Source organism: Typopeltis vanoorti, chromosome 2 (assembly GCF_054136105.1).
Source record: "Typopeltis vanoorti isolate ZY-2024b chromosome 2, IOZ_Tvanoo_1.0, whole genome shotgun sequence".
NCBI classification, from domain to species: domain Eukaryota; kingdom Metazoa; phylum Arthropoda; class Arachnida; order Uropygi; family Thelyphonidae; genus Typopeltis; species Typopeltis vanoorti.
This window is the reverse complement of record NC_143550.1, coordinates 72,254,955-72,278,733: the sequence shown is the minus strand read 5'-3', so window position 1 is coordinate 72,278,733 and position 23,779 is coordinate 72,254,955. Positions and strand designations below refer to the sequence as shown.

Below are 23,779 nucleotides of genomic sequence, written 5' to 3'. Positions count from 1 at the left end.
ATGTGTGATATGCTTTCTATTTTGGAGGTGGTTTGTAAACCACCTGTGAAGAGGCCCGTCTATTCCAACATGCCTCAGCTTTTCTAACAAGGTTTGATGTGTAAGTGTATCGAATGCTTTAGTTAGATCAATAAAGACTACCATGGCTATTTTGTTTTTGTCTAAGGCGGTATTAATTACGTCTGTAAAGTCTTCCAAGAGGGATGTTGTTCTCTTATTTTTCTGAAAACCATATTGTGTTTTGGGGATAATATTAAAGATCTCAGTGTATGCTGTGTGTTTCTTCAGTATGATCCGCTCCATAATTTGATTGATAATTGGTAATGTTGCTACGGGTCTGTAATTGCCGATTACATTTCTTTTTCCTTGTTTGTATATGGGTGTAATTATGGCGGTCGTTAGCATACTTGGTATCTGTCCTGTTTTAAATATTTTATTTATTAGTTTTAGTAGGATAGGACTTAAACTAGTTGCATGTCTCTATATCTTTAGGTCTGATACCATCTATACCTGGGTCTTTGTTTGGTTTGATTTGATATATTGCTGAGAGGAGTTCTGCTTCTTTTATGGTTGGGAACCATAATGTCTGTTTTGATCGCGGTCCAAGTGGGGGTCTCGTTTTGTGATTGGGGGAATATTTCTGTGAAGTTCTTGGATGGATTCTGCAAAGTATTGGTTAAACTCATTTGCTAGTTGTTGGATAGGTTTTGCGTCTTTCATGAAGCTGTGTTTTATGGTTTCGGAGGCAGTGGTGTTGGGAATAGAATCTAGCATCTCATTAATCAGATGCCAGGTTTGTTTCATGTTGTTTTGTGCGGAGGTTAGTTTGTCTCTGTAGTAGCTTCTTTTCTGCATTTCTGATTTGTGTTGTAAGGCGATTCCTTGTTATCTTATATTCAGTTTTTAAGGTTGTGTTATTTGGATATCGCTTTAATTTTTTCAATAAAGCGTCCTTTCTGTGTATTTCTAGGATTAAGTTTTGTGTTATCCGAAGGTTTTGTGTTGTTTTTGAACGAATTCTTTACAGCTTTATTATATAATTTCCTCCAGTGTGAGCTTAATGTTGTTGTAAAAGATATTAAGATATCTTCTGAATCTGATGCCAGGTGTTCCCAGTGTGTTTTTCTTATTTCGTGGTTGACTATTTCTTCGTCTATTATTGTTTTCTGTCGCTTTTCTTCTGTGGGACATTGCATGGATATTGTCTTGGTGTGCAGGTTTAGAGCGGTGAAGTAATGGTCTGCTACTTTGCACTTTATGACTGATGCAGTGTAACTGTTTGGTGGTGCTCGGACGTTTTTATGGTCTATATAAATACTTTTTACATATTCATTCCCGGATTGTGTAAAATGCACATAAAGTATAGAAAAAGCATATACTGACATATATACTTCTTTTATAACTTCACTTCCCTTCGCATGTCTTGTAATTCATTTTTCGATGAACTCTTCATTCGATGAATTGTTGGTTTTCGTCGAATTGCCTTTCGATAAATTGTGTTTTCAATTAATTGCCTTTCGATAAATTGTGTTTTCAATTAACTGCCGATCGATGAATTTCTTTTATTCATCGACTAACAGCAGTCGATTAACAGTCTTTCTTGTTTTTTCAATAAATTGCCTTATGTGGTGTGTATATATATATATATATATATATATCACTTTATTTTCTTGTAGATCAATAATTATATTATATAAATTATATTAGTTTTTGCTGTATTATATAAAGTTGTACAGGATATTTGATCACAAAATTTGCCGTGCAGTAAAAATAACACCAATAGAAACACAACACAGAGAATGGCAGCAATATATGAATATTAAAATTAGGAAAATATTATGGAATCACTTACTGGCAAAGAAGAAGAAGAGGATGATTGCCAGGAAAACATGCTGTCGGTTGCGGTAAATAGCCACCATCTTGAACTGTCACTAAAAACAAAAACACAGATGTAATAGATTACCGATTTTGTTTCAATAATTGACAGTAAATCATTTCTAATATTCTGTTAAATAAATCAATAATAACGTTAGCAATAAACAGAGTTTATCAGGATATACAAATATCTGTTGCCATAGTAACAGTTTGTTTTTGTCTACTATGAAAGTGTGTTTAATACTGTCAAATGTGTAAATCGGTAAAATCTGTAAAAAAATTTGTAAAACATTAAATATTGATCCCTGAAATGTATATTATTATATGAATATTAGTCAAAAGCATAAATATAATAATAAATATAAATAATGCAGACTTTTTGTCATTAAACATTAAACAGTATGTCAATTTCTTGTAACTGCAATTCAGCTGGAAATTACGCGCTGATTTCAAGTTTCCTTCTAAAATTTCCTTTTAAAGAGGCTGTGGTGAATTTGATGGCAAATGTTGTTCAAACATCTAATCGAAATACATTTGTGTGAATATTTACATAAATTAAAAAGATATTTAGTCAAATCAGAGAGTCTATCACAGAGATTACATCTATTCCTGAATGTCGCTGACAGAAAAAACAAGCTCCTGTAAGATTTCTGTATATCACTGATTACAGTTTGCAGATTACAGATTTGAGTTTAAGTTACACTGATTAAAATGTGTAACTTAAACTCAAAGTAAGAAATCGCAAACTTGTTGAACTTGGCGTTCTCTGAAAGAATTCTGACTGAATTCAGTAATCATGAAATTCTCTCCCTCTCCATTGAAGGTTCTCCAATTAGTGTTTCTGAAGCGTATTAACTTTACAGGGAGGCATAAGACTGATCACTTTATCCTCGATACGGTATCGGTTAAATGAATAGAAAATCCTCGACAACGCAAGGTAAAAGAGGAATAAGAAGATTAACTTTAGAGAAAAAAAAATTGAAACTGCATGGCTTTGATGACAGAGGGGAAAAAAAGAAGCAAGAATTAGATAAAACTGTCAAGATTGATCTTGACAGTTTTATCAAATGATATAAAATTAAGAGAAATAAACGAAACTTGGGTTTCATTTATTTCTGTACCAAATCTGAATATATATTTGAATATATTAATACGCAGTTTAGATGAATCCTGGGAGTGAAAATACCTGTTCCAGAGATATTTCCATAGTCGATTGCGCGTTCACCAGAGTCAGGCAATTTAAAAACATCTCCGGAATTTCGAAATGATATTATAGAACTAACGACACTTGATCTGTAAATGGTACGCTGTTGTGTTATTCTACAGAAGGCTTAAAGTCCAGAGCGGACGAAAATGCGCAGCTCCTTGGATGATAAGGCAGCTATGGATGCATTATTTAGGCTAGTGATAGATTAGACTGAAACGTTTTCTAATGGAATTCTTGTTCCCAGATCTTTCCCAGCACGAGAGTAACCTTTACAAAGCCTATTCAAACTAAATGTGATTAAGCCAATCTCATACAGGGCTAGTGGTATTTCCCTCCTGCAAAAACCATATTAGCCGGATAAAACATGCAGTTAACGGCCATTATACTGAAATAATATATCCTTAGTCGCTTTGGTTTCCCAGTAATTAACAAATCAAGGGAAACATTTCTTTCCAAGAGCCAGGGAAATGGGGGAATGACCTTGGGATGAGGAAACAACTACTGAAATTGGGTAACACACCAATAATAACTCAGAAATGACGCCGTACACATCAGATTAATTTGTACCTGGCACTACACACGCTAATCTTAAGATGTTTCCGAAGATGAGATGCCCTTAATGATGTCGCTTACAAATAGGTCAAGGACCGACCACAGATCTCAATGTTCTTCCGGTCTTTCATCAAGATAACGATGCTACCAAAACACACGCAAATCTCTTTCTCCTCGAAGCAATCACAATGACGTATCTACTGAACAATTGTTCGTTAAGGATGGTAGTTATTGTTTGTACTCGTCAGCAAACTTTCTCTCTCTCTCTCTCTCTCTCTCTCTCTCTCTCTCTCTCTTTCAAATCTATCTAAGAAATAATTTCCAACATCGAGCAATGCTATTGCTAAGCAGTGCGTGATGCAATTGTGTAGAGCGTGACTGCGTGAGGTAAGGTCTCCGTAATGAGTTAGAAGACCGTGGAATAATGAATTTCACTTCCACGCAGTAACAATGTGGATTAAGAGATAGAAAAACAAAAAAAAGCAAGTCCGGCATTGGATACTTTGGCAGCCACGTCTGACTTTTGACACGCGTACTCAAACGTTTTGCCAATGAGAATCGTTATGTCAAAGGCCGAACAACATGCAAGCAACAGGTTTTGGTTGAATCTGAAAAACAAACTAGTAAGACCACATTCGCTATATATATTTATGGATAAGAACAATAATACTTTTCAAGAACAATGTCTTATTTTTCTTGTCCTAATATCTTCTAGAAATCGCAATATCTAGAAATAAAGCAAGCCAATATTTCAGCAAAGTAGTCAGTCATATTGTTTACAGATTTACAAATAAGTCACAGTGTTTACAGCCTACAGCGATCACGTGATTATACACACACACACACTAGTAAAATCAATCTCATTAATTTTTACTACTGTGTGTGTGTGTGTGTGTGTGTGTGTGTGTGTGTGTGTGTGTGTGTGTGTGTGTGTGTGTGTGTCATTGCATATTGTATATTGTCCGTAGCCGGCGAATGAACATGAAAAAACGACCAGATATTGGGGACAATTTTTTTATATAAATGCATTTTTTGACCATATAATTTTCCCCACTATAAGAAACGTTTTACATGCACGTCGTTCAAAGCTCAAGAAATGTCATCGATGATCATTCCAAACGCTCTTGTCAGAAGCAACGCCCCTCGCGTTGAAGGACGAAGACTGGACCGGCGAGCAGAGAGCATTCCCCCCCACTGTGGTTTAAGATATTCAATTTAAGTATCTATGAAATTATTTAATAGTGGCTCACAACAACCAAATTTCCTTTGAAAATATTAAATATAATCGATGAAGAAGTGACATCGTGCTTTTTTGTTCTTTTCTCCTAATACTTCAGTTCAAACGGACTAGAAAATTTGCTATTGGTTGAGAAGACTTCAAGCGAGGAATGCAACTCTAACCTCTACTCCACTCTACTCTACCACCCACTGAGTCCTTTAAAGAAATTCATAAAAATAAAAAATCCCCTAAGTGTATGTGAGGGGGAGATGGCAAGAGCACGTTTTTTTTTTTATAGATCAGCGCTTTTATCCTACACTTTCAAGCATCGCTGTGTGCAGCGTCGACCAAGTAGTAGATGCTTCACGGTAAGGTGAAGAACGGGAGGAATGGAGGGGAAGGAGGGAGTGATAGAAGGGAGAAAAACTACAGTACTCTTTGGAATATTATGAGGGAAAATAGCGAGAGGTGGTTTATCAAAGATGGCAAACAATTTAAGAAATTTCAGGGATGATCTTCTTCAGCTGACTATGTAAAACAAAATAATATAAGAAATACTGTTGAATTTTAGATGCAATTAACGTAAAAATTATATATCCCGAATGAAACATTTATTCTGAAAAAGAAACCAAGTTAAATTCACCTGATAATTGCTAATGCAAATTTAATTCCCACCAAAATTTGAGAAAGTAATTCGCATTTTTGATACTTAGGATTTGGAATTGTAAGGGTTACAGTCATCTGTAGTTATGAGCGAAACAACTAAGATAGCAAAGAGTAAGCATATCGCGCCTGTATTAATTGCGTTCATTTCTAACTGATTTGCCTTTTGGCACGGGGATCGACTTGCTAATGAAATTAGCTAATCCACCTTCAGTCAAAAAGTCCCGATAAAGGTCTCTCACGTCTTATATGGAATTTCAGTCGACTCTTTCACACCGAAAGGCAAATGAACAATGCTTGGAAAGAAGTCAACGGACACCATAGTGTGAGGAACAAACACCCATGGCGTCCACCTTAATGACATGTAGGACTTCCTTTCGCTAAGATGACTGCAGCAATCCTACAAGGCATACTTCCCACAAGCATACAAGCGATCTATAGGAATTTTGGACCATTTTTCCTGTAGGCATGTAATTACGTCCTGATCTCGTGTGGCAGACGTCCCTTGACTTCACCCGACATTCCAGTTCATTCCACAGATGTTCGGTAAGGTTGAGATCAGGGTTCTGTAGAGGCCAGTCAAGTGTAGTGACGTTCATGTCCACGAACCACGCAGTTACAGCAGCAGCCTTATGACATGGTGCATTATCTTGCCGAAAGAGACGATGGTCATTTCCGTAGACACTTCACAAAGTAGGAAGCGTAGCATTGTCCAGAATGTGTTAAGATACCTCTTGGTGTACAATGTTCCTGGCACCATAGAGGTCCTAGTCCAAACCAGGAAAAACAGGACCATACCATCATACCGCCACCTCGGAATTTCATATGGGATTACGCACTCCAGTAAGAGACATTCACCGGGCATCCACCAAGCTCACACCTGTTCATCTGCTCGGTAGAGTGTGTAGCCTGTTTCTTCGCTCCATAACACAGCCTTCCAAGCTTCCTCGTTGCACTGCACACGCTCTTTGCACCAGTGAAGAGGACAATGCATATTGGTTCATGTAATGTGGGACTTGCATATTACGCTTCTACCATGGAAACTCATGTTGTAAACTTCGGTTCTGAATGATTTTGTACAAATTCGTGTTTCAGTGCCCGGAATCCGCATTCAAGTGTCAGCCGAGGAATGGAAGTTTCTACATATTATCCTTCGTAGCACCCTACGATCATGTTCGGTGAGTGTGGTGGGTCCACTGCGGGTAGAACTTGCAGTTGACTCCCTGAACTTCCATCGCAGTATGGTATCACTGACTGTTGACCTTGAATGGCCCAATTTTTCGACAATTCGCCAACAGATAGGTCTGAAACATGACATCCTATCACAACTCCACTTTCAAACTCTGTATCATATTCCTGCAATTTATACCGGCTATAAACACGTGACTCATTACGTGGTACGATGCATCCTGCACATGGGGGATGTTCGTTGACTTCTTTCCAAGCAGTATATATTCGCTACTGCGTTCCATTAAAAGCAATATCAGTTGACGTAATAACAATCTTGATCTTAAATTCACCGCAATATTTTTGTTTTTAACTAGGCATTTTTTACGTGAAGTGTTTTGGGTGGGATATTATGGAGTTTTCTCTGTAATAAGTTGTTAATAAGAAGGGAGCTGTCATTTCAAATCGGAACTGTCAATTAATGAAAAACAAAACACTCACCTTAAAGTGTGGGAATGCTTCTCGTAATCAGTGTAATAAGGAGAAAACTCTCTTGAAGTTAGATCCAAATCCCCTTTCATTAAGTCGAATGAGTTTATGCAACTTTTGATTATTAATATTTATAAGTAAGTATTTGTACTCGTGGATCAACGTCTATACACAGGTATTTATATGTATTTATCCCAAATATATTTAAGTACATTTGTCATAAGTCAATATCGTACACTCGTCAACGCGTATATAACACACATATTTTTATAAGGGGAAGAAAACCGTGTATGTGGGGATCCTCACTTGCCATTCCTGATATCGACGAAATGAAAACCATTGTCTTATATTTGATTATAAATTATTTTAATTGTATTAAATTATAAAGGATTTTAAATGATAAAATCTTTTTCATGACAAGTTTATATTTCTGTTTCGAAAACATCATCACTAGAAAGATTCCAAATTAGAAGGATTTTCCAACCAGACTCAACTGTAGATGAAAAATCCCATCCAGCGAAAGATTAATTCAATTAAGAATGAAGCAACAATTAGAACGAATGCTCAAATTTGAAATCTTCAAGGTGGCGTGAGTAACATGATCAACATTTGACACACACTGCTTGCAAGCACGGAAAAGAGGAGTGGTTAAGAAATTCAAAAATGGAATGGGACCTCTCAGCTTAATGTTTGACCGTCACCTAATGAGTGAGTGACTGTGCTAGGTCAAGATTAAAGAGGTCATAACATAACATTCTTCATAAAGGCTTATCACAGTTACTAGCTTTGCGCAATATAGCTGGTTATGTCGTGCTATGAAAATATAATTAGAGGTGAAGGACAAGAAGTGATAGTAGGTCAGAGATAAGATGACAAAAATAATAACGCTCTGTGACAAAAGAAAACTTTCATGGTAATCTTTTAAGACGAGATATCGCAAAAAAAAAAAAAAAGAAACCAACCCACTGACTGTTAACTAGATCACGCCGTTGATCAATGCTACATTACTTAATAGGAAGCTGTTAACTAATACGGGGCAAACAGTATGAGGTCAGACTGTAAGCATGGAGAAAGGAGCACAGACTTTATGAGATGTTTCTGGCAGAAATATGACAGTGAAGGATTCGACTAAGATAATTTAAACAGAAGAGCAAATGTTGTGACAGAGCTATGAAGAAGACGCTCCTCTGTGAAAGTGTTTATGTCATTTATTAAAATAATTTAATAGCTGAATAAACATTCAGAATATTTTCAATATATTTCAATGTGTCCTATAAGTTAAAAAGACTTTTGTAATGATAATACAAAGTCCTTCCCTCTCCTTTGTTACTCTGCCTACGAAAATAGTACTAAATAGTACTTCCCTTTGGTGGGTATGCGTACAAATATTTTTTAACTGTTAAGTTGCTTGAACTTCAGGTCCAATTACAAATCTGTTGCGCATGAATTTGAATATCAGCTTATACATTCTCCTTTCTCCTCAAAGGGCGAACGAAAAGTGAAATTTCAGAAAAGCACATGAGGTCACTCACCCCATTTTTTTCCTTTTTTTTTTCCTCCTCACAGTGAGAAGGATATCTGTCCACCTCAGATGCAAACCGCCTTTGTGACGTGTCCGATCTCCTCGTGTGTCCATTTAAGTCGCCTCCCCCCCCCCTCGCTACACGAACATTTGCGGAATTCTAGGAATGGACGCCGAATACCTTAAGAGCAATGTTGACCACACGGAGGTGTTGCATAAACATCCCTCTTGTTGACTGGAACGCCTCACATGATCGCGTAGACGTGATTAGTTCCGCCCCATTGATCCTGAGTTACTACGACTTCGATCTTTCTTCTCTCCTAAGCCAATTCTTTATCCGAAAGAAGCCACCGAGGCTTACTGCTGCTTCTGTGAGATGGGTTTATCCAACCTTTGAAAGCAAAATTTCCATTTTGTTTTCCACTTGCCAGTTCCTCCTCTTTGTTGGGATATCGTAAAAGTTGAAGAATGTTCGTAAAGTAAAAGAAAACCACACTAAAAATAAAATTAAATAAAAAGTTTTATTTTTCTCTATACGCTCAATTTAATCCTGCTCTGCGGAAAAATCTTAAAGAAAGATTGTTTACGGAACAAAACAGTTTTCCTGTGAGATTTTATGTAAGTGTTTAAAAAAAGGAAGTTCTGTTTTTTTTTCTAATTCTCAACAAAGATCTTATTATCTTCAGAAGTGCCATGAATTCACTTTCATTAACTAAATTAACTAAATTAATCAGATTAACTAAATTTAATTTAGTTAATCTGATAGAAGGTCAGGAACGCTTCATGATGAGTCATGTCAATTTTGTAACAACTGTTGTATTAATTTTCACTGTTAAATTTAAAGTAATTTAAAATTTATATAAATAAATTCATTTAAATAAATTTAAAAGCTCAGCATTTCTTTCCACTGTCGATCCCGTGCCGTTTCTCAAACAAAGGTTTTCTGGGACTATTTTCAGTTTTCTTTCAAAAGAATGTAAATAGCATAAAGCAAACGAGATGACGTGTTGTTTTCTCGCTGTAACAGTAGTAACATATTAAATCGTGTTCTTATTTAAAATATTTAATTACAGAAGATGACAAAAGCAAATGAGGGATTAGAAGAAAAGAAATTACAAAATCAACCTTCAACAGAATGAAAAGCATAACAACATCAAGAGAAATACGAAAACCATAAAAATAACAGAAAACAGAGTAAGAATGATTAAATGCTTGATATGTTATTTTTAGGGCCCAACCCACGAAATGTTTTTATGTAAGCCTATAATACATTCATATCATGGATAGGCTAAGGATTTTTTCTATTTTTTTTATTAATTTTATATTTTTGACACTTTTTATTTATTTTTTTATATAGTCGAGAGATCCTGCTCTAGAGGTCCAAACGTAGATCTTTTTCAAACCACTTCAGACCTCCAATAAGCAGGACGGTGGTTTAACACCGAGCGATAAAATTCATCTTCCACCTCAAGACAGTCATGAACATCCAAGCCTGCTTGGTTGTTCACGCTCAGCCTGCTAATTGTCCAAGATAGGATGAGATCAAGAATAGTCCTCTTCCTCCTCTTGCAGGGATGATACATGATTGGTAGATAGCTGATCAGGTTAATCACTTCATTTGTCTTATTTTATTTATATGATTACATTTAACTTATTAAAATCGCAGCACTGAAATGAAAATTGCTGCTACTCTTTTGATGATGAGCTGTCTTTCTCCTTCATCAATAAAAATTAAATCACTGAAAAAAAAATGAAATAAGTTCGTTCAAGCAACAAACTGATTACTTTCAAAATATTAAAATCACGAGGGACATCCTCTTGTAAGTCCCAGTTCTATTATGTTAAAGCATCACGTATATTTAACTAATCTAATCTAATAATCTAATAGCAGCTGTTACGATAAGCTGTTTAGACAGTTTAAAAATATGATAGTCCGCACTGTTAGCCTTGTGGCTGTGCGCTTCGCAACCATATGTCTAGGGAAGGAGTGTCCTAGGTTCGATTCCCGTCGGTGACGCTCCTCAGCCATAGCCACGTTAGCTGGGCGTGGAAAGTAGGACTTTTTCCCCAGTTTATCGTGGGGTTTTTCATCCCGCAAAGCAGGCAAACCGGCCTTGAGAATTCAACACTACAGGACATAGGATACACCGTGACGTAGGGCTGACCACCTTATCCTGTGAACGGTTTGAGATCCAATGATTAATAAACCCTCGACACCGCAAGGTAAAAGGATGATGAGATGAGAAATATATTATAGTTACAAGCACTTGCAAACAGAGATCAGATTTCCGCGTACTATCTTTTTATTTAATTCTATAGCCTTCATATCCTTGTTTATGCATGCATTTGCATTAATTAATTCTATTTAAGGGAGTCTGATCAATACTTTGTCGTTGGAATATGTATAAAAACCTTGAAGTAAAAAAAAGTTGTTTTAATGTGAAAATGTGTAGCGCAAGTACAGTTGATAACAAAGAGGACTTCTGTTTCAGTAAATGAAGTTAAAACACCAGACTATAAATTTAAAAAATATTTGAAATAAATCTCACAATTTTATTATGTACAAAATTAAGAATAACATTTATAAAAGCTAAAAATGAGCCTTTTTTTTTTTTTTGAACTACTCTGCATGAGAATGAGCAGGTGGTTTCAATGGCAGGACCAAATTAAAACTGTAGATGTCACATCAGAAGATGAATCGAGATTATTAAATTTTAAAAATGTTAATTAAGAAGTATAACCTAAGGAGATGAGTTTGAACATAATGGAGTTAGAAGGATTAGTAAAACAGATGTTTGAGAGGGAAAAAATGGTGGGAAAATACCCACAAGAAGACAAAGACAGACTGAAACAGTTATCCCATCTTAGAAGATGTGGGGATGTATCAGATTAGGACGATACACAGCTAGTCGAACATGAAAGAGCATTGTATAGAACAAGATAATAATAATGAACTCTGGATAGAAATTACATAAAAACTTGATAAAATAGTCTTAATATGAGAATATCATATACTTCAGTACTTTTATTTTTCTGTGGGCAAATCGTAACAGAAATAATTTTATGGTATTTGCTGATTGTTATTAATATCATTATTTCACTTCAACCGTTATAAAAAAATTAAAAAAAATGAATGTTTTTCCCATGAGGAAGGAGCGAATAGACAATTGCAGATTGTTCACCCCCCTCCCCCACATGAAGAATCACTGAATATGTAAAGCATGAAATCGTGACAATAGAATTATCAGATAGGCGAGAAGAAAAGGTATCCCTTTATAAAAGAGGAGGGGGAGCCAACTCTCGTTGTTAACGAAGCGGTTACTCTGGTTGCGATATAAAAAACTGGCCGAACGTCTGCTAATAGAGACTCCCATTGAATAGTCTTAAACATTATTTTACATGCACGGTTCAATACTTCGTGGCTAAATTCTTAGAAGCCTTGCCCAAAGCGTGATTGTGTACATGTTGTACAGTAGACAAAGCACTAGAGGAAAAAAAAAAAAAAAAAAGAATGGGAGAGAAAGAAACAAGCCGACCTTGGAAGGGACTACAAGCCAAGGACAATGCAGTTGAATGTTATAATAGCAACGTTGGTTACTACTTAGGTCAGTATAAATAACTTCTTCCCGCTTATTTAATTGTTTCTAATAAGAGGTGATATGAAAGGCCAGAATATTTGTTCCCAGAACTGTAACTACATCACGTATTTGAAGCGTGCTTATTCAACAAACGCCCACGCGATTCTTTTGACATATGAGGTTATTCTGTTACGTCACAAATTAATTCTGTTCAAGTTTTCTTCGTGGCAGTGTTGTGAGTGGGGGAGGAAGAGAAACGGACAGGGCATCAAAACAAGCGTTAAAAGATAAATGGTAAATTAAAACACATTACAAACGACACTAACAGACCTCTTTAGCGGTGTACATTGTAGTTGATATGATAACAGTAAAAATAATAATATTAGAAAATGAGCTACGTTTTTTTTTCTTCTTCTTCTTCTTGTGTACTTATATTCTGTTGTTGGTTGAATTACAAACCTAATTGAGGAAGGCGACAAAAATGTGGATGAAAATCTCCGGAAAAACACTAAATAAAAAGACTTCTGTTCTTAACAGAAATATTTCCTGTTTCTATTTACATTTCCGAAAAGGCATGTAAATGTAACAGTTGGTTATAATCAGTTGCTGATAAGCGAGAAACTGCCTAACTTAGTGATGTTGGAATGCCATAAACATAGATAACAACAACACTAATACCGTGAAATCTTTAAAACATAAGCCATTTCCAAGAAACCGGAACTTCACTAGAGTATTGGATCCAAACTTCGAAGTTATAAACGTTCTTTAAGTGGGCACAACGATTTTTGATACACCAAAACTTAGAAGTTTTAAAACTTCGCCTGCATTGCCGGTATCGAAATATTTCTGTCTGCAAATTCTGGTTTCCTCACAAGGAAAAGATTACGTACTTAATATTTATCTACACATTTTACATCAAAATGTGAGAGATTATTATTTAATATGCATTGAATTTACCGGCGTGGTTGGCAGAGCGGATAGAATATCCACTCTTCAAGCAACATACTACGGGTTCGAATCCCGCCTTGGGCATGGATGTTTGCCAATGTGTTCAAGTGAGAGAAGTATTTCATTGGCAGCTGCGATACCACCGCCCCGCTTATGACCTGAATTAGCCTGTAAAAATTCCATATTTGGTCTCTAGAACAAGAAAATATTTAAAAAATACCTTATACCACGCGCTAATGTGTGATCATTGTAATTAATTACAACTTCTCCATGAGAAGTAGACGCATTAAAACAATTATTGCATATTATTATTGCAGTTCACAGAATTAGTAAATAGCTCTTCAGATCCCTGGGGCAGATATCGTATGCTGTCTAAACCAATATCGGCTGAAAAGGTTATAAAAGTTCACTTAGTTCACGGCACTCCTCGAATCTATAACCTGCACTTCACTATCAAGAGGGGCTATTAAGTACTAGGGGTTACTTATTTAGAATAAGATTTTCTGAAATGTAAATATAAAATGCAAAAGTACTTTAAATGCTTTTAAGTGCAAGTCATACATATACTGGATTACTAAAGATGAAGCAAAATTGGAATTTAATTACTTCTATATATACATTTGAAAGAACAACAACACGAATTTAAAACATATTATAAAATTCAAATACAGTATTTCCAAATAAATATTCTGAATAAGCTACTGAATAAGCAAGCGGTTCTATGGATATCATGAATGCAAAACAGAAGAAAGACCATCATTGCTTCTTCTAAAAATAAGGGATACAACTACAAGAACAAGGGAAAAAGTATTAAATTCAGGACTGTATCATGCAAGAAATATCAATTTTTCCACAGCTACCTTTAGATATAAATATTCGAACAGTGGTTACATTTTGCCGATCCAAAAATAATGTCCTTGGTAAATTCTGATGTACGTCGTTAAGAACTTAAAATTTTAATTTACAGTAAATTAAGTTTATTGTAAGAATATTTCGCTTTACAATGACCGATTATTCTGAGCAACCTAGTCTAATCTCCTCAATAAGTAAAGATATAAAAAAATCCTTCCAGACATTTGACAGGCTGCAACCACAGACTGTGCCAAGAGGGCGTAGTCAAAATATTTGAATACTTGCTTGATATTTCATATTCTCATTCAAATTACTTTATTCACTTTATCCTTGAAATGCTTCAATTACTGTTAAACAAAATACTGGATTAAAATACCATTCTTCACCATTCCTGTCCTGTTTTTTCTAGATGTAACTATTTAAGGTTAAGCACATTTTACTTAATGCAAAGTATGTGTGTCTTTTGCAAGCCCGAGGAGAAGAAATCGTTAAAATAAATAAACAAAAAAAATGATCTGCTGAAATTATAGGGTAGAGTATATTAACACATTCTTATTTGTGATTGATGATCAATGACAAACAGATTCATCAAGGGAAATAGTATTTAACTGTCATCCGTTCTGAGGCTTTGCAATTCAACCAACGATGATATTTTACTATAAAACGGAGTATTTTTTTTAGAATAAGAACGTTCTATAAACTGTTGGGGCTACGTGCAATTAGAAGCTGGTATTCAAATAGTGATTAATATATCCTACAGGCTTCCAACCGTACACATATCTTGTTAACGGAATGCCTCCGTAAACAGACGCTGACTGCAACAGGACACTCGGGGAAATATTTTTCTATGGCAAACTCTAATCCCTTTTGTATTGGATGGCAGGATATCACTTGGTATAGCAATAGGGGAAAAGATCGGGGAGCTGAATAACAGCCGGAACAGTTGGAGCACAATGAGGGTCACCAGTGTCAAATATTTCCCATCGCTACGCCCTACGGCACGAGCAACTAAATCACCATCACGATCTCTGTATTCACCGAGCGAGATACCGTAGAACATTTGTTGTCTAATGTACAACGAGTTTAATCCCCTCCCCTATCCTCCTGCCAAGAATTTATTGCTCAAAGCAAAGGGATCGGAACACAAATTAGAGCTACTCGCTTATTAATTTTCGTGATTCAAGTTTAAGAGCATTTCTGTTTATCATTTTTTTTTCCTTATAGAAATGCCTACGTGTGCGCTTCCTGATGAACTAAACTGCTGTTGCAATACACTAAAAATATAATAATTATTTAAAAAACAATATTCGGCGTAGCATACAGTGGCATTAGCGGTTTCTTCTGACACACATGCGGTTAAGTAACTTCAGTACTGGCGTACGGAATAGTAGCTAAAGGTTAAGATTGCAATAATGATCAAAGTACATGCTCCATGACTTAGGAGTGGCTTCGGTTTCAGCATTCCCCTCACGTAACACCCCCCCCCCATCTTCTACCTTAAACGGTAAAGTGCTTTGTCTCGAGTACCGCTGGTGGAATTTTTCTTTCCAATGCTCACGTGATCTAAAAAGAATGACTCTCCAATAGGTCTCAAATAGGGCGACGCATTTTTATCAAGAAAACCATTAGAGCTTATCGCGCCTCTTGGTCTGAAAGCAGGGAAGGAAACTACAAACTCATTCTTTCACTCTTTTAAAGGGACGTCAATGTAGGACGAAGGAGAGGAACAAAAAAGAAAGAAAAAGACAGTGAAAAAGGATACTACAATTAAAAAGAGGTTAAAATATTATAAAAGAAAGTAGCCTCCATTTATTTTCAACAACAAAAAGAGCTGCATACAAACAGAAACTAATTGAAATAAAACAACCTCCTCATATATTAACACAAATGAGATGTAAGCCTCCGAAAATAAATTATTGAAATATGTTTTTATATCAAATGTCAACGTACCGAATTTAGACCAGGTTGTCTACAGTAATCCCCCCCCTATTGAAGACATATTATTATCACTATAGTGTATTGCATTATAGTGAGCTAGACTGAGCCAACATACTAGATGTGAAACGCTTCTTAAGTCAAAAAACTATGCTGAAAATATCGTTAAATATGTGTGCAAAGTCTATAGAATATGAAACTTTAGTCACGTTGATTTATCATTGCTCATCTTGAATAATCCAGACTTTCATAGTCCTATTACATGAAAGTCTTCAAAACAGACTCGACGTAGTATTAGTGCACCTTTTTAACAAATGTGCGTCTCCTCACTAATGCAAATAACACCTTATTCATATTTGATTCACTTCTCATTAATGATTTGCATGGCACCCTGTAAATGATTTAGACAAGCACGATGTGTTTAACTAACCATCAGTTGTCGATCAGTAATCGTTTCGGGGAATTTTTTCACATCTCTTGTTGTCATAGTAACCGGTCTTCCTTATCAGTGCTCCTGATATGGATGAAAAGAGAAAGCCTTTCAATTAATGCCCTTTATGATGATGAAGATAGCAATCTCTCGATCAGTACTCCTCATCAGGATGACGATAATCTCCCGATTAATGCACCTCGTGACAACAAGTCTTCCCGATCAATGATTGTCGTGCCAGCATCTAATCTGATCAATAATCTCAGCGACAACAATGAATTTTTCTTTCACATGACCCCCTCTATCTTTAAACTTTCTGCCCTGTTGGAGATAATAGCACTTTAAAATCTTTGTAGTTTTGTTTCAAAATGCTTAATGTTATTAGAATATCAATTAAATTATAAAATATTTCGATTTTGACATATTTAATTGAAGCATTAAATCGGTTTCTTATTACTAGAATTACATAAAAGTACTCTCAGGGGACCCTGTAACCCCTAGAGAGCGCGTCCCCTGGGTGGCGGATAGGGGAGCCCACCATGTATGTGTGTGTGTGTATGTGTGTGTGTGTGTGTGTGTGTGTACATGCGCGTGCGTGTGTGTGTATATATATATATATATGGTGGGGTGGTCCGAATATACTGAATAAGGACTCGTGGACCAACAGGGCCATAAGGGGCAATCATCTTGATTGTAAGAGAAGCGGCACTCCCATGGACCCCTAGCTGGATCTATCCTCTCCTTCTTCTACTTTGAGGAAGACCCACTTACTTTAATCTTTCCTATAAGGCCTTATCAGCCAACTCTTCTTACTTTATGACCCTTGTGCTATTAGAGTACTCGAGGGCCATGGGGTCTTTTCATTTCTGGCCTTACAACTATATCCTCTCTATAAACCTTACTATATTTCTTCTATAATCTACCCTTTCCCCTTCAATATACCCTATTCCTCCTATGGGTTTAAATTCGGAAGAAGGAGAGTTCAGAAGCCTTAAGGTAGCAGCCCTACCACTGAACTATTCCATCGTCAGGCTGGTCCCCTGACATGGAGAACATAACCATACTTGTAAGCTGACAGAAAAAGATAATCGGATTGAATCTATGGGAAACGACACTGGAATGGAAAAGGGAAAATGAAAATGGAAACGACAAAATATAATACACATAGTAAACTGGAATGTAAGAGGAATAGCATATAAAGAAATAGAATTAGACCAGATATTAAATGAAAGAAATTTTAAAATAGCAGTAATCACTGAAACAAAAAAGAAATTAAAAGGAACTATGAGAACTGAAAATTTTAATGTGATATACAGTGGAGTCGACAGAGACCAAAGAGCACAAGCAGGAGTCATGATTTGGATTCATAACTCCCTTTCAAAACAGTTAAAGCCTTATAAATTATGGAATGAAAGAATAATAGAAGCTAGAATAAAAATAGATAGAGGCTATTTAACAATAATTGGTTTATATGCCCCAGAAGAAGGAAGAGAACAGGATAATATTGATTTTTATAATTGGCTACAAAACACATAATAAAATAAATAAAAATGATTACATAATTTTAACAGGAGACTTAAATGCAAGAATTGGAAACACGAAAATTAATAATAATATAGGAATAATGGAGAACACACTCTCAACAGAAATGGTAAAAATTGATTGACTTTGTAGTTTATAATAACCTAAAAATAATGAATTCCTTCTATAAACATAAAGACATACATAAATATATTTGGGCAGCAAGAGGATGGAAATCAATATTAGATTACTTCATATTAAATGAAAAGACATCAAAATTTTCACTAGATGTTAGAGTTCACAGAGGATATGAAATAAGCAGTGACCACTTCCTTGTTAAAATAAAATTAAGATTACCACCTAAATGGCTACAAGTAACAAGAACAGAAAGAAAAATTGAAACATTTGTTTATAAAACTAGACTATTGAATGATACAAATGTACAATGGCTATATGAACAAAGAATTAACTAGTATCTAGATAAAATAAAACAAAATGAAGGAAATAGAAATAGAATGGCTTAAAAACGATACTAAATGCAGCAGCAAATGAAAGCTTAGGAAAGACCAAAAAATTCAATAAAAGAAAAAAAACTGAAGATCTGGGATGATACAATCAAAGAAATAATCAAAAAGAAAAAAGAAGCCTATCACAAATGGTTAAGCAGTAAAAGATTAGAAGATGAAATAGAATATAAAAGAATAAGAGCCATAGCTAAAAGAGAAGTCAGAAAAAGACATAGAGAATCATGGAATAAATTTCTTTCTAATTTAGAACATGATTTATATAAAATAAGACCCAATGTATATAAGATTTTGAAACACCTAAATGCAGATACCAAAGAAAACATAAAATTAAACACTGAATTGAAATTAGAAGAATTTCTAAATTACTACACAGAACTGTGGACAGACAAATATTTTAAAAAAGACAACTGGCAAACAATTAACGAAAATGAAAAGGAAATAACTGAAGAAGAATTAGAAATCAGCCTGAAAGAAACAAGAAACGGAAAATCACCTGGAGAAGATAAGCTAGGTTCAGAACTATATAAATACGCAGGAACAAGATTCAAAGGAAGACTCCTATTGTTTTTAAATAAAATTTACTTAACTGGTATCCCCCCAATAGAATGGAAAAAAGCAATTGTGATTCCTATCTTTAAGAAAGGTAATAGAGATGACCCTAAAAACTATAGAGGTATCAGTATACTAAATTCATGTTACAAAATATACAGCAGAATCTTAAATAACAAACTAATGAAATATTCCGAAAACTTTATTCTAGAGGTACAAAATGGATTTAGAAAAGGACGATCATGTATAGACCCAGCCTTCTGCCTAAAATTACTAATGGAGAAAAGAAGAGAATACAATTTAGAAACACATTTTGCATTTATTAACTTTGAAAAGCATTTGACAAAGTTAAAAGAAACATATTATTTAGCATATTAAAAGAAAGACAAATACCAAATAATATCCTAAAAGCTATCACAAGTACATATGAAAATAATCAAATACAAATAAGATTAAATCACAAGCTATCATATACGAGAGAGATAAACCAAGGGGTCCTACAGGGATGTCCCCTCTCAGCAACTCTTTTTAATATCTACTTAAATGAAATAATAATAAAATGGAGTAAAAATTTGCATCAAGGAATTAAACTTTCACCTACAGTTAACTTAAACACTCTCCTCTTTGCAGACGACCAAATAATAATTACAAATTCTGAAGATAACTTACAGAAAGCTATTTCAAATCTAAATGAGATATCCAAAGATTATGGTATGATAATATCAACGGAAAAATCAAAAACTATGGCCTTTAAAGGACAAGATCAAGCAAGAACTAAATTAGTATTAGACAACAAGATCTTAGAACAGGTGAATTCATTTAACTACCTGATCACTTATGAAAATGAAAAAGATATAAACATAAAAATTGCAAAATATTTAAAAATAACAGGAGTAATTAACACTATATTTAAACCAAACCTAGTTCAAAAACAAACCAGGCTAAAAGTATACAATACATTAGCCCTACCGGTCTTAAGGTATGGAAACGAAATCTGGACAATAAAACAAAAAGACAAACAAAGATTAACAACAGCAGAAATGAAGTTTATGAGAAAAACTGCAAAGTATACCCTATTTGATCACAAAAGAAACGAAGATATTATGAAAGAATTAAACCAAGAATCAGTAATTGAAAAAATTAAAAAATATAAACATAGGTGGATGGAACACGTTCAAAGAATGAAAACAGAAAGATTACCAAAACAAACCTTAAAGTACAAACCATTAGGAAAAAGAAAACAAGGACGTTCTCTTAAAAGATTCAACGATGACTTCTAAGGCCGGAACAGGCCTAAATCCTTGATACGTATGATGATGATGACATAAAAGCAATATCTTAACAGTTGTTAACATTTCTATACAGGTGAAATAATTTTGAGAGGCCACTTCATGCTACCTCTGAAGTGACTCCATAGAAGGTGTTCCGAAAAAAGTCTCTTAATTTGTTTTACTGGTTCCTGTCTCGTGTCTGATTCCTGACATCTACCTTTGTGGCATCTTAAATGCAGAGCAAATTAGCAGATTGTAACCTGAATTGAAGTTCATAATACTCATCAGGTGGTTATCATTGTGCTTTCTGTTTATTTTTCAAGTGTCCACCTACCAATATCTTTTTACTTGACATCCGGTATCTGCCTACTTAAAGATGTCAAGAGACTAGTAAACGCATGTAGAAGTATTTAAAAAAAAAAGACTCTTTCCAGCTACCGTAATGGCAAAGATGAGATTGTTAGCATGGGTTAATGCATTATACTGATAATGAACAAACTCACAGGAAGAAAAATTAATTTCGAAAAATATGGTCTCCTTGAACCTGAAAAACATTGTAAAATAGGAAATAAATAACAAGTAAGCAAAGTGATGTGCGATTGAAAACCTCCTGAGATGTTTCGAAAGTTATGACACGGCAGCATCTTACACTTTTCGTATGTCACTCCCGCTTACGAAATCTTGTAAACCCGAAGTGCATTAGTAGAGCGAGCTAAGGATTTTTCTTATTTTTTTTTACGATTTTTGCATGACTTATCTTAGTGTGCTACAGTACTTAAAAGACTCTCATAAGTTTTCCTTTTATTGGTATTTTTCCTTAAGATTACCACTGACAGGACACTCTTTCGAACTAATTGGTCCTCCTCAGTGGCTCGAATATAAAGTTTCAATCTCTGACTTCCGAGCAACTCCCTTGCTAATGAAATTCCGCTGTGATTTGAATGTACATTGCTATCTATAAAAGAATGCGTGATGCAACTTTATTTTTAACATAAAACTAAAAAATCACGTTTCGATCTCAATAGAAAAGTTCAAGATATACTTGTTGCAAAAGAATTTAAACCCACTCACTGCAAAACAAGTTTTCGGCATTGACTGATGGAGTCGAAAAAAAAACAACAAAAAACCTCCGGGAACGTGATCAATCAAGCCGAATGTATAGTTAAAGGACAGCCAAAGAATGTTACGAATGAAATATTTCCATAAAAACACCGTTGACATAAACAGTCCCACTCGTTGACAACCGCCTGGACGGCCGTAAACCGAACCACCACGTTTGCCATAACAGTCTAGGCCCGAAACATTCCGAAAACTACACGCTGTCTTCGTATTAGTGTATTTTTTGTCCTCTCTAACACATACAGAAAACAAAAGTGCATTTTCTTACCTTATATGCAAAATTCGCTACGAGGGTGTATCCGTCACTCCTACGTCGCTCGTTCGCCGCAGCCGTCGCCACCACTAACTGAAAGCGGCTCCGCTAGGTTTGCCGTGTGCGACTAGTTTCGTCTGGTGACCCACGTGACCTGGCAGGTGCTACCTTATCCGTCACTCACCTTTTCCCCCTACAACTCTCACGTCAGGAATTACGGGCGGGTGGCATGGCTGGAAGAGGGAGGGGGGAACAAAGTAACAGCGCGAGACGATGCCGTATATGTCCGATCTCCGGATACCCCAGGTCAGTTAACCCTCGACTTGTTCTGCCCATGAAACCGAGAGCCGAGCGAAGGTAGAAGCAAGCGCACGCGCGTTAACGTCTCTAGTTGTACATTTATGGAGTTAGTAAAGCTTCACCGATCTGTCAAGTGATGTAGCGTCGCTTTAAATGACGTCACGTGAGTCTTAACCACCGTGCTTATTGATAAGAGCTGTTTGTGAGGATAGAACAAGCAAACTTTTGTATTGTGATATGATCGCAGTGGTTCTACTCAGCATCGCACAGAATAGTAAAAAATAATAATCATAAGAATCGATCCCTGAACATTTCTTCATCATCCAAGTTTACTCTATTGGAGGAGAGGAAATTGTTTATTCCCGCATTCTTATCAAATAGTAACTTGCAGACTTTCCAAACTCATATGTGCTCTCTAAAATATGCTCATACTAAACCTCCCCAAAGAGGACCAAACAGTGGGGGTTGGGAGGGTTTAGAAAAATCGCCGCACTTCCGCTTCACAACGGAATTTCGATGCCCTAGTAATCATAGGGTCATGGATGGAACGCTTTCGGAAATGCACTGGTCTCCGTCCCATGCATTTCCGTCATTAAGCAATATCCGCTATTGTTAAACTGCCCTCCCTTGAACAAGGTAAGTGGCGGACATTTGACAACTGCTCGATCTGTTCCGCTGACATGGCTTGTGTATGTTTGGGAATATAAATGAACTGCCATTCCGGTACGAGTGTTTTCGTTGTTTACTCGGTTTCCTCGTTACAGCAATTGATTCCTAACGCGTCACCTCATTCCAGAGATCGTCTGCATCGGATTTCAAAGATTTGGATATTTTGCCAATTATGTTTTTTTATATATATATATTATAATCAATTCAAATAAGTATTTCCAAATAATTTATGAGCCGACTGGATAGGGCGGGAAAAAAAAAGTGATATTTAGGCTACCGACCACCCACTTGGTAATGACGTCATACGCAGATCTGGATGCACGTAAAAGAGGCCTGGAGGGAGAAGGACTTAATGACTAAAAGGTCACCACATATCAGTGAAATGTCATTTTGTACTGCCAACAAAAAACACAGGCAGCAGAGACCACTCTGTTTATTTTATTATATATTTTTCGCTATCTAATCTGCCAACCTTCCACTTAATTCCCAATATTTACATAAATCTGAATTTTCTGCTTCCAAAAATGCACTTCCTGGTCTATGATGACGCAGTTATTCATGAAGAATCCAATATTATTGATGAGTAACGTGGAATTGTGTATTCATCTACGTCTTACATCATACTTCTAAATGAAAGATGACTACATCTTCCAAACACTTTTTTGCCTACCAAGAGTTTATGGAAATAACGATCTTTGTTAGAGTGCGTGCAAAATCTCTCCTTCCTATCAGCCATTTATCTCATTCTCATCAAATGAAAGAGAAGTGCAAGTTGTTATCGGCAATTCTGACTATCAAATAACCCCCACACCTCACGATCAGTACTATCATTTGAATTGTGCACATCATCTCGTCAGTAGAAGCTCTGATGCAACAGAATATTTCTAGTCATTCTGTTTATTTTATGTTATTTACTTCCAGCGTGGCTCCTCTACATCCTTATTACTATGTATGTGCTTGTTTCTGAAGAAGAATAACACAAATTATACAACTAAATTTAAATATAAATATAAATAAAACACTTTTGTCAGTTACAGAATGATATTATCACCAGATTGACATTTTTTCATTCTCCATGATAAATAATAATAGGTTCTGTTTGCGCCTACCAGGTGGCAGAGCAGTCAATATAT

At 35.6% G+C, this 23,779-nt stretch overlaps 1 protein-coding gene across 1 annotated transcript in view; it reads right to left on the bottom strand.

Moving 5' to 3' along the window:
* The window catches only part of LOC150109163 (uncharacterized), a 47,350-nt gene extending 25,302 nt beyond the window's left edge, over positions 1-22,048 (bottom strand). The window contains exons 1-2 of the mRNA XM_090405910.1: positions 21,693-22,048; positions 1,853-1,931 (exon numbers count right to left, since the gene is read on the bottom strand). Of these exons, the coding sequence (XP_090262036.1) occupies positions 1,853-1,919 (67 nt within the window). The 5' untranslated portion in view covers positions 1,920-1,931; positions 21,693-22,048. The remainder of the gene's footprint in view (positions 1-1,852; positions 1,932-21,692) is intronic.
* Positions 22,049-23,779: the final 1,731 nt, after the last annotated feature.